Genomic DNA, 11,306 nt, shown 5'->3' on the forward strand with positions numbered 1-11,306 from the left:
GCTTCCTTTCCAACCTGGGTGGGTTCACCCCTCTTTAGGCAACCTGTTGGTCCCCACTCCCAGGAGGTCACCATATCGATGCCATACTTAGTGAGGACACCCAATCGGTCTAGCACACAACAGCCTCAAATTCCTGGGCTCAAGCAATTCTCCCACTCAGCCTCTTAAGCAGCTGGGACCACAGGGGCTCACCACCACCATCCCTGGCTGTTATTAACATTTTAACGTCATTGTTTTCCCAGGGAAGTTTTCTGTGATAACTCAGACAGGTTACAGGTAACCTACTTGGAACTTGATTTCCCCCTCTACTGCTGCTGCTGTCCAGGACAGACACTGTTTTACAACTTCTCTGTTTCCCAAATGCTAACATAATCGGGACTTAATAAATGCTTGTTAAACAGAAAAAAAGGCTGGGCACAGTGGCTCACATCTATAATTCCAACACTTTGGGAAGCTGAGGCAGGAGGATTGCTTGAGCTTAGGAGTTTGACACCAGTCTAGGCAAATTAGCAAGACCTCATCTCTATCCAAAAAAAAGTAGTCAGGCATGGTGGCGTGTGCCTGTAGTCCCAGCTACTCAGAAGGCTGAGGTGGGAGGATCACTTGAGCCCAGGAGTTCGAGGCTGTAGTGAGCTACAATCACGCCACTGCACTCCAGATGGGGTGACAAAGTGAAAACTTGTCTCTAAAAGAAGAAAAATAAAACACTGCAAAACTATTTTTACAACAAACCCTATCAGACCATGCCACTTAAATGTATCTACCTAGTTTGGCCTATACATGGAGCCTTGTAAAATTATTCTGACATTTGGATTAATTCCTTTAAAAAATAATTTTGCTGCCCAATTTTTTGTCCAACAGTATTGCAGAAAAGAAAACCAATTTGATTCCAATCTTTCCTGGATAATGTTCACACCATAATATTAAATTAGAAAAATAAGACATCTAATTTCCCTCACCTATAAAAGTTATATGATCTTTTTGCTCATGTTCAATTTGCATCAGTCCATTGAGTCACAAGCGCACCAACTCCAATCTAATCATAACTTGCAATTATCACAGGAGCGCCTCATTCAGAAGGAATAAGGCGTTCTGCTTAAAAGGGTTCCCAGATCACTCAAGTTGTCTATTTGAGCACAGATACTTTATTGTGTTATTTAGATGCGGATATTCCTGCATGTATATCAATGTACGTTTTTCTATTTAACAATATGGCCTGCACCATCTTTGGGTATAACAATTTCCCTGTGTTTAATACCTGTTGTGCCAAGTGGTATTTTCATTCAACATAAAATTACCTATCACCTAAGTGGAGTTCTTCAAGGAACAGGATGCTCAGCGTAATCAGATAAGGAGACAGGGTAAGACGGGCCAGGGTCCCGCTACCGCTCTGTTCCTGTGGCCCCAGGGCCCCAGAATCCTGCCAGTCAGCAGGCAGGGTGGATCCCTGACGGGGTCCTAGCCAACCAGCCAGTGGCCTGCTCCCTGAATTCTCTCACCTCTCTTGTGGCTGCTGCAGGAACTCTGGCCTCAACCTCCAGACTTTAACTTCTGCTTCTATGCCCCTAGTGCTTCCTCCCGATTTAAATTCTCAATGCAGAATCTGACATTGCATCTCTTCCTGCTGGCCACTTCGGAGACCTGCCACTGCCCGCTCTCGGCTCAGGCGTTCAACCCTGACCTGATCAACTGGGGACGCGTGGGGGGCTTTGGGCTTCATAAGGATGCTCCCTTGACAAGGTTATGGGTGGGCAGTGTCACCTAAAAAAGGATGAGGTTCTGGAGGTGACATCTTCCTAGCAGAGGCTTTAAAAACAGTCCCCTGGTCTAATCCTCTCTGGGGAAGCACCACTGTGTCCACTCCAGCCAAACCCTCTGGGACTTGGAAGATGCAGACTTTCTTCCTGAGTATTCACGCTTCCCCGCTGGAGTTCTGATACAGCTTATCAGCATGCATCCCCATCGCCAATATTTTGACTATTTTGCTTTGCTATCCCAGAATCAAAAAGCTGCCATGGCCTCCCTCATGTGGGGGCTACAAGGCTCCATGGGAATTGTGTGAAACACCCTCACAGCCAAAGGCTGCTCTAATGCCTCACAGACCCACAGGGGTCTGCTGGAAGGATCCAGCTCTGCTAAGACGGACAAGCTCGACACGGTGTGGGGTCACTTTAGGACTCGGTGCCTGCTTGCGACGGATCCCTTCTGCAACATCCCCACCAAGTGGCTGTCTAGCCTCTGCTCTGACATCTCCAGGAAGAGGAACTGTGCCCAAAGGCAACGTATTCTAACTTTCAATGACCTCACGAAGGCTGTCCTTTACACTTCCTGTCCCTTCTGCATCCACCTGGCAACCCCCGTCTTTTCCCCAGAGCCAATCAGAACAGAACTCACTCCAGGAAGCAACCGAGTGTAACACTGACCCAGGGCTGCTGTGGCAGGTTGTGATTGTGAGCAAGTCAACAACTCCTCTTGGGCTTAAATATTAAAATTGGCTGGGCTCCGTGGCTCACGCCTGTAATCCCAGCACTTCGGGAGCTGGAGGCTAGAGGACTGCCTGAGCCCACAAGTTCAAGACCAGCCTAGGCAACTTGGCGAGATTTCATCTCTATAATAAACCAAAAAATTAGCCAGGTGCAGTAGCACATGCCTGTATTTCCAGCTACTTGGAAGGTTGAGGCGGATCTCCTGAGCCCAGCAGGTTGAGGCTGCAGTGGCCATGAGTGTGAAACTGCACTCCAGCCTGGGTGACAGAGTAAGACTCCAACCCAAAAAAAGTTAAAGCCAGGACCACCTCCCTGAGAAGAGGGAATGGTACATGGATACCCCCAGTGCACAATGATGTCCATTCCTGGCCCCCGTTTTCAATCTGTACAGACATTTATAAAACCCAACATAGCAGCTCTCATTCCATGACTTGTATCATGTGCAAATCCGATTAATGTCCTTAACCTAATAATTGAGAAAAATTCAAATTGGCCAGTTAGTGAAGCCACAATAACCTCTATAGAAGAATCCTTATTGTACAATATACTTAACAAGTCACAATTTTAAACAATTAAAGATCCTGCAGACTCCACGAATCACAACACTTCATAAAATGGGTCTGTCTTACTCTGTGGTTGAAGAACCAAGCCTCATCTAACTCTTGAGAAGCAAAGGAGATGCCCCCAAATGGTAAGTTATTAGTAACTGTGAAGCCAGGCGTGGTGGTTCAAACCTGTAATCCCAGTGCTTTGAGAGGCTGAGGCAAAAAGGTTGCATGAGCCCAGGAGCCTGGGCAACATAGCAAGGTCCCATCTCTACAAAAAAAACTTTTTAATGCCTGAAGATGGTAGCATGTGCTGTAATCCCAGCACTTGGGAGACTGAGCTGGATCTCCTGAACCCACGAGGTCGAGGCTGTGGTGAGCAATGAATGTGTCACTGCATTCCAGCCCGGGTCATAGAGCAAGGCCCCAACTCAAAAACATTAATAAATAAATACAACTCTGCACATAGCTTGATGCCTCTACAGATCCACTAGGAACATACCTAGGACACTGCGGAACACCTCCCAGGCCCCACAAAACGCTACTCTCCCCGCATCTTCATGGCAAGGATTCCTGTGGGTCCCTCACCAAGAGCGCCCAGATCCACAGGTTACAGTGGAAGGTGACAGTGGGGGGGCAACTCTCCTGCCAACACTACACACCACGGAAGGAAACACGTTCATCATAAGAAGAGCAGGGATGAGTGGGAAAAGGTCAGATGGCAGCAACCAAACACCTGACAAAAGCCCACCACACCCCATGCCCTAGCCCCTCACACACACAGGTGCGCCCTCTCCTATCACGTTGTTTATTGCTTTCAGAGACCTTCACAGTCGCTAGGGCTGGCTTGCTTACCCATCTCCCCTTTCTGGGATACAAAGCCCACGAAACTCGGGGTTTTGCCTATCTACTGACAGTGGAATTGTAGAGTGTATTACACAGTAGATACTCAGTACATTATTTGTTGAATGAATAAATGTGTCCCCCGATGGTTCTTATTTAAATGAAAAAAATAAAATGGACCACATTTGCTTAAAGTTCAGTTAAAGATATGACTACCTTACCTTATTAAATCTCATTAGGACGGTTTGGTATTTAGATTACAGCTGTATGAGTAGGAGCTCCGTTTTTTTCTGGGATAAGCAGGGATTCTTTGAGCTACCATTGAATATTCATTTTTCAGAGGTGGGGCACAGGCAGCCATCACTTCTCCAGGATAGCCAATGGGGTATGTTCTGGTTTTGGTCAATTAAAATATGAACTAGAATACCTGCCTCAAATAGCTTTTAACTTAAGGAGGTATATCCATTAACATTTATAAAGATGTGAGTTTATTTCAGATTTGAAATCCAGTCTCAGTTCTGCAGCTGATCAGAAATAAGAAGGATTAATTCAGATTTAGTATCAGGAAATTTCAGTTAGGCAAGGAGGAATGATGAGAACTCTAAGGCACATTTACCAGTAAAGTTAGAACAATAGACTATAGTAGACAATGGAAATGACATTTTAAAAAGTCAGCAAAATAAAAAAAATCATGTTTTGTTGAGCTTCCAACATTGGCTGGAATACAGCTTTATTTGGTGAAGAGAGTACAGTATGTTTGGTTGGAAAGATGCTATGTTGGAGAAATATCATATTGTCTTTTTAATAATAAGCTTAGTTTTATTACTTAATTTTACATTCATTCAGTGTATAGTTTTTTGAGAATTTACTTTTTGCCAGGAAATCTATTCAGGATGTTTTGGAAGATATGTGGATTAATTATATACATACATTACTGGCTTTAAAATAATAAAGGTTTTGTTTGCGTCCTCAAAAAAAATTCATTTTTCAGATTTATGAAGCTTGTCTACTCATATTCAACGGTTTTCCTTATTTGTCTTTTATCTAAATAAGTCAAGTCTCTTCTCATAAATGAGAAATATTAAATGCCTGATCTCATAAAATAAAGAAGTTACTAACAGAAATGATCTGTAACTTCCATGAATAAGCTTTTCCTTAGTGTCTAAAATAATAAATACCAGTTGGGAACAGTGGCTCACACTTGTATTCCCAGCAATTGGGAGACTAAGGCAGAAGGATTGCTTGAGGCCAGGTGTCTAAGACCTGCTTATTAGGCAACATAGCGAGACCCTATCTCTACAAAAAAATTAGCCAGGCATGGTGGTGTGTACCTATAGTCCCAGCTGCTTGGGAGGCTGAGACGAGAAAAGCTCTTGGGCCCAGACATTTGAGAATACAGTGATTGACTGCACTCCATCTGTTTCAGAGACAGAGCAAGACCTCATCTCTAAAAAAATTAATTAATGATTTGATTTTATAATAAATACTATTTATGAACCAAAACTGTGTGCCATGAATTTTACAAATTGGTCCTCTGTTGAGTGTATCATTATCCCAATAGCAGGATGCTCAGGAAGCCAAAGCTCACATGTCCAAGGCATCCTGCTGATGACAAAACAGGAATCTCAGCCAGGTCAGGCTGATGCCAAAGCTTGTGGTCCTTGATTTTACTATTGACTCACTGCCAACTAGGCCACCATATCATGTATCTTCTCTGAACACCGTATTTCATTAAGTCTAAGATGTTATCAGTTGTAGTTGATGTACTACATCATGAAGTACAACACGGTCAATTAAAGCTATAAAACACCTTTAAATGGAAGATACATTACCATTTCAGAAAATGTTAATGGGCTGGGAATGGTGGCTCATGCCTGTAATCCCAGCACTTTGGGAGGCCGACGCGAGAAGATGGCTTGAGCCCAGGAGTTCGAGACCAGCCTGGGCAACATTGCAAGACTTCATCTCTAAAAATAATAATAATAAAATAGAAAAATAAAGAAAGAAGAAAATGTAAAAGTGTGTACCTGTATATACACACATGAATATACACATGTGCATATATACATCCCAGATTCGACAAAACACATCTACTAGCCTTGGAACCATTTATTACTAAAAAATGTTATAAAATATAAATGCCTCTCTGAAGCCTTTAGAAAATTAATTTTGCCATGAAGTACAACAAAGAAAGAGATAAAACTTAAGTATGAGTAAGTAGGAAACTACAAACATTTGCTAATATAAACTCTTTAAAAATCATTTCCCCTCATCTGTGGCACTCAGTCATGTTGTTTATAATGTGAAGAGCTGAAGACATCTCTCCTACCCATAAACATGACCATCACTTATTCATATTTTCATGCATCCAAATGCATGAAAAGACAGTAAACACATTTTTTAGAATATACCATTAAAACTGGGTTTTAAATCGATCTGCTTTTCTTAACATGTTTGTTTTCTCTAAAAGTTAAGGAGGTGAGTAGTAATTTCTCATTTCATACAAAGAAAGGTATGCTTTGTTGCTAAAGACACAGGTGTAAATCTCTCTAAAATCAGAGAAGACCACCGAGATCTCAGAAACGCTTTCTCAGAGAAGTTCATGTTTGAATGACTGGCTGGAAATGCATCGCTCTTCAAGGTCTCTTCTCAGCTCCCCTGAAAGTGCTGGTGTCGTAGGCCCACACTGTGTCTATCCCCTCCCCGGTGACATGGTCCGGGGTCCAGTGTGGGAAAGGGAACCGGCAAGCAATGACTCTCGCATCATCCTGAAGTTCAAGTTCAAGTTTCTTCTCCAACTGCAGCATCTGTGAAAGTGACAGCCATTATTTCAGTGAGCTGTGAGTCAGAGGGAATGATTGCAAAATGTCCTTCTACATCTAAGAGTCCATTAAAATACTGGAGCGAAAATTGCTACTTGTAAAAAAGATCACTTCAGGACACAAATGCATGATCAAACAATTCATTAAAATACATAAGACACATTAACAACAGTTAAAATAGCGCCTTCTAGCATCAATTATAAAATGTGCTATTTTTAGTTGATGCATTACAGATTTCCAGTTTTCTGACTAAAATCATGATGTACCAGTAATTAAAATAAAAAGCAGCTTCAAATTACTTACCTACTTAAGCATTTCAGTATATCTCACTCTGTGAGTCTCACTCTGTCTCCCAGGCTAGAATGCAGTGGCATGACCATAGCTCACTGCGGCTTCGACTTCTTGGACTCAGGTGATCCTTCTACCTCAGCCTCCCCAGCAGCTAGGACTATAGGCATGCCCCACCATGCCTGGCTCATTGTTTTTATTTTTTGTAGAGATGAGATCTCTCTGTTGCCCAGGCTGGTCTCGAACTCCTGGGCTTTAGCAATCCTCTCACTCCAGTCTGTCTCATATACTTAAGATATATTTTTCTACATTTTTTTTTTGGTTAGAGTCTCACTCTGTTGTCCAGACTGGAGTGCGGCGGCATGCTCCTGGTCACCGCAGCTTCAACCTGCTAGGCTCCAGCGATCCTTCCGTCTCAGCCTTCCAAATAGCTGGAACTACAGGCACGCACTATCATATGTGGGAATTTTTGATTTATTGTTAAGACAAGGTCTCGCCAAGTTGCCCAGGCAGGTCTCGAACCCACAGGCTCAGGCAATCCACTCACCTTGGCCTCCCAAAGTGCTGAGATTACAGGCTGAGCCACCAAGCCCAGCCTACATTTTTAACATCTCCAAAATTGGGACACATCGTACAATTGGCATTGTCTTAGAATTATAACTGACAATATCCTTTTTCTTTCTTAATGGTAATGGTACACCTTAAAATCAACATCTGAAGTCTGTGAAATATGGTATAATTAGGCCATGAAAAAATACACACATTCTATCATCTTGAAATATTATGAAATATTTCATAATTTTAAAATATATCCATAATATACTGGCAATGAATTTCTTGATGGTCAACCCAACTTACACCACTTTTGTACCATTTTATTACCTATTTACCAATAAAGAAAGAATTTTTATTGTTTGCTAAAAGTATTGACATTTTAATCATGTCAACAAATTAACAACTGCTTGACAATTTATCTGCAGGTCCGAAAAATATATGACCACCTTCACATCCAAGAAACAGTCCTTCCACTTTCTTCTTTTAACTGGATATTTGGCAATAATTTCAAACTTCCAAAAATGTTGCAACAAGAGAACAAAGAGCTCCTGTACACCATTCCCTAGGTTCACTCAGCTTTAACACCTTGTCACATCTGCTTTCTCCTTCTCTCTATAAACATTGTTTTCTAAACCATTTGAGGTCACATACAATATGTCCCTCCACCCCCGTAATAATTCAGTGTGCATTTTCCTTAAAAAGGAATCTTTTCTTACATCATCTCTGCAGTTATCATATTCAGGAAATTTAACACTCTAATTTTGTCATTGTCCCAGTAATGTCTTGTACAACAACTCCCCAGGGCAGGATCCAGTCCGGAATTGCTTTTGCCTGTAGCTATAACGTTTTCTTGGTCTCCTTTCTCAGGTCTCCGTGATCTTTCTTTGTCTTTCATGACATACACTCTTCAGTCATTGGACCCAGTGGCCCTCACCGGGAGTCCTGTGATGTTGCTCATGACTGGTCCCGTGTGGAGTCTTTGGCAATGACCCATCTTGAGACTGTGGACTTATCGGGGCTCCACAGGGGCCCAGGAGGCCCTTCTGCTGCTGGTGGTGACACTAACCACTTGGTGAATGTGGAAGCTGGTGTCTCCACAGCAAACGTTGCGAGTTTTCCTTTCACAGTGAGTGAGCAGTTTATGGAGAGATACTTTGAGATGAGAGGGGACCCCAAAGACTGGAATTTATTTGTAAATAATTGTGTGTTTATTCTTGCATGTTTAAACTTCAGTCACCTTCAAAGGACTCTCTGTTTGATTCCATACTCCTATCGAGACGCTTTCTTCCACTGCTCAAAAACAGTTTTTAACCTCATCAATTTGGATGCCTTTTAGTACTTCTGCTGTTTTTTTTGTTTGTTTGTTTCACCTCTTCCACATCAGCAAAACGTTTCCCTTTTAGAATTTTTTTCATCCAGGAAAACAAAACCAAAAATAATCATTCAGGGTAAGATCAGGTGAATAGGGAGGATGGGGCTTGAGGGTTATGCTGTTTTTTGTGAAAAACTGCTGAACACTCAGGGCAGCGTAGGCAGGTGTGTTGTCATGGTAGAAGAACCTGTTTGCTACAACTCAGGACGTTTCTTCTGCAAATCATATCACAACCTTCTCAAAACATACAGATAAAAACTTTGATTGACCGTTTGATCCAGAGGAACAAATCCCAAGTGTACTACAAGGGGCCTGCCCTCCAAAAGAGAATTCCAGTTTTTTGGGGTCCCCCCCTGATAAATGTCCTGTTACTCTCCAGATATTCCCACACTAGAAGCAGCCGTGGGATGATTCTGCCTGTGTGGATTTTTTATAATAATAGTTGAAAAGTGGCTATTTGCTAATTCCATCATTTCTTCTGGATGCACAAGTCAGCATTCTACTGTAAGGAAGAGCTTTCCTTTCTCCCTTCCCTTCCTCTCTCTCTCTCCCACTTTCCCTCTCTCTTTCCCTCGCTCTCTATCTACTCTAAGTGTGAACACCCAGCTTCTTATGTCACTGGGTGGTTACAATCAATTACTGTCCTTGTTTATTCTAATGTTCAAATCATCCTAATTTGGCCACTGGGACCCTCTTGCCTCTGGCTTCTTGTCCTTTGGACGTGCTCCCTTCAAATATTTTGAGCACAGCCTTACTTATATTCTGGCTCAACAAAAAAATGTCTCAGGCTTTTGTATCATCCCTTCCCCAGCCTGGATCAGTCACTTCGCCAAGATTCCTGGTTCCTCTCAGTGAGAAATGATACTTAGAAACCAAGACGTAAGCAGAAATGACTCCCTTTAAAAGTAACCAATTAAAGCAAGATGAACAAATCAATAGCGCCTCTCTGAAGGTTTTATTCCTGACCTACATCTTATAAAAGTGCTTAGGAAAACTCTTCTATGTGACCTGTGGCTGGAGGGAGACAAAATTCTAATTTTTCATTAGAATCAATGCCAAGATAACAAAGACTAAATTCCATTAAGGGTGGCAGATTTCTATTCTTTTAACAGCCAGTAAAGGATTTAAAAAAAAAAAAGTTTTGTTCCTTGAGGGAAAAATTAAATAAGCAAAGAATGAGACAATTATGCATTTTTCTAAAATATCAGAGATTTCTTATGGTAATTTTGCTCATAAAAAGGATAATTATAAACTTATTCATAATACTATTATTCTTTTCTCTTTTGCAGTTTCTCTTATTTCTAAATGATTGTCATATGCTAAGTCAAGATAAACCTAAAAATGAAAGGAGTTATTTCAATCATAAGAAATTAACTGACTAAATTACACATAAATATGCAACAAATCTGTCTCTTGATATCATACACAAAGAGAAGCCGTGATGTCTGATGGATTCCAGAATCGCTCATACAATTATGGGTTCCAAAGTGACATGAACGCATCATATTCTAATTATAGCTTCAAAATTTTAAACATAAGTAGCTCAAAGGCAGAGGACAACTGGGCCAGGCCCCACTTGATGCCCTGCCAACTCGCTTCACTCCGCTACAGGGCACGTCACTCCTGGCACCTGGTCCTCCCCACGTTCCTCCCTGGGAGCCCTTAGCTGGTCTCCCCTTGTATCCTGAACCTCTAATGTCAGTGGCCAGAGCTCAGGCCTTGGACAGCTCTTCTTTCACGCTCCCCTCGCCCCCATTCAGCCCCTCCTACACACCTCCATCTCTCCTGAACCCAGGCTCTGTGCCACCCACCCCTGCCAGCTGTCGCTGAACCTCCCTGGCTGACTCCACCTGCACCTTCTCAAGGGTAGTTCAAGGCGACTCCAGACTTCTTGTCGCTCAGGCCAAACACCCCGGGACCACCCATGACTCCCCTTTTCTTACCCGCCCACATTGGATCTGCCTGCCAATCCTGTAGATTCGTATTTACTTATTTTTATTTTTCAATTTTTGGAGACAAGGTCTTGCTCTGTCACCCAGGTTGCTGTGCAGTAGCATGATCACAGCACTGGGCTCAAGGGATCCTCCCACCTCAGCCTCCCAAAGTCCTAGAACTACAAGCATGAGCCACCAAGTCCAGCCCTAATCCTCCTGATTGTCTTCACAACAGACCCAGAACTCACTCCTGTCACTAGCTGGGACAGCTGCAGGGCCCTGTGTTGGGAGCCAGCAGTGGAGGCCCGGGATCCAGGTAGGCTGCAGACCCTGAGACCACTAGGATGAGTTCAGGAGCTGAAGGCCCATTCCCTCTTCCCTTCTTTGCTTGTTTGGCACGTTCCACTAGCAGGGACTTTGATGATCTAAGCATGAAGTTCTGAGAGTACAACAGGCATGGC

At 42.7% G+C, this 11,306-nt stretch overlaps 1 protein-coding gene across 1 annotated transcript in view; it reads right to left on the reverse strand.

The window, feature by feature from the left end:
* Positions 1–5,974: 5,974 nt before the first annotated feature.
* FAM173B (family with sequence similarity 173 member B) overlaps positions 5,975–11,306 on the reverse strand; it is a 24,517-nt gene continuing 19,185 nt past the window's right edge. Inside the window, exon 5 of the mRNA XM_008074780.1 lies at positions 5,975–6,681. Within this exon, the coding sequence (XP_008072971.1) occupies positions 6,511–6,681 (171 nt within the window). The 3' untranslated portion in view covers positions 5,975–6,510. The remainder of the gene's footprint in view (positions 6,682–11,306) is intronic.

The sequence above is a fragment of the Carlito syrichta genome, unplaced genomic scaffold (assembly GCF_000164805.1).
Source record: "Carlito syrichta isolate Samal-C Ts95f unplaced genomic scaffold, Tarsius_syrichta-2.0.1 Scaffold317641, whole genome shotgun sequence".
NCBI lineage: Eukaryota > Metazoa > Chordata > Mammalia > Primates > Tarsiidae > Carlito > Carlito syrichta.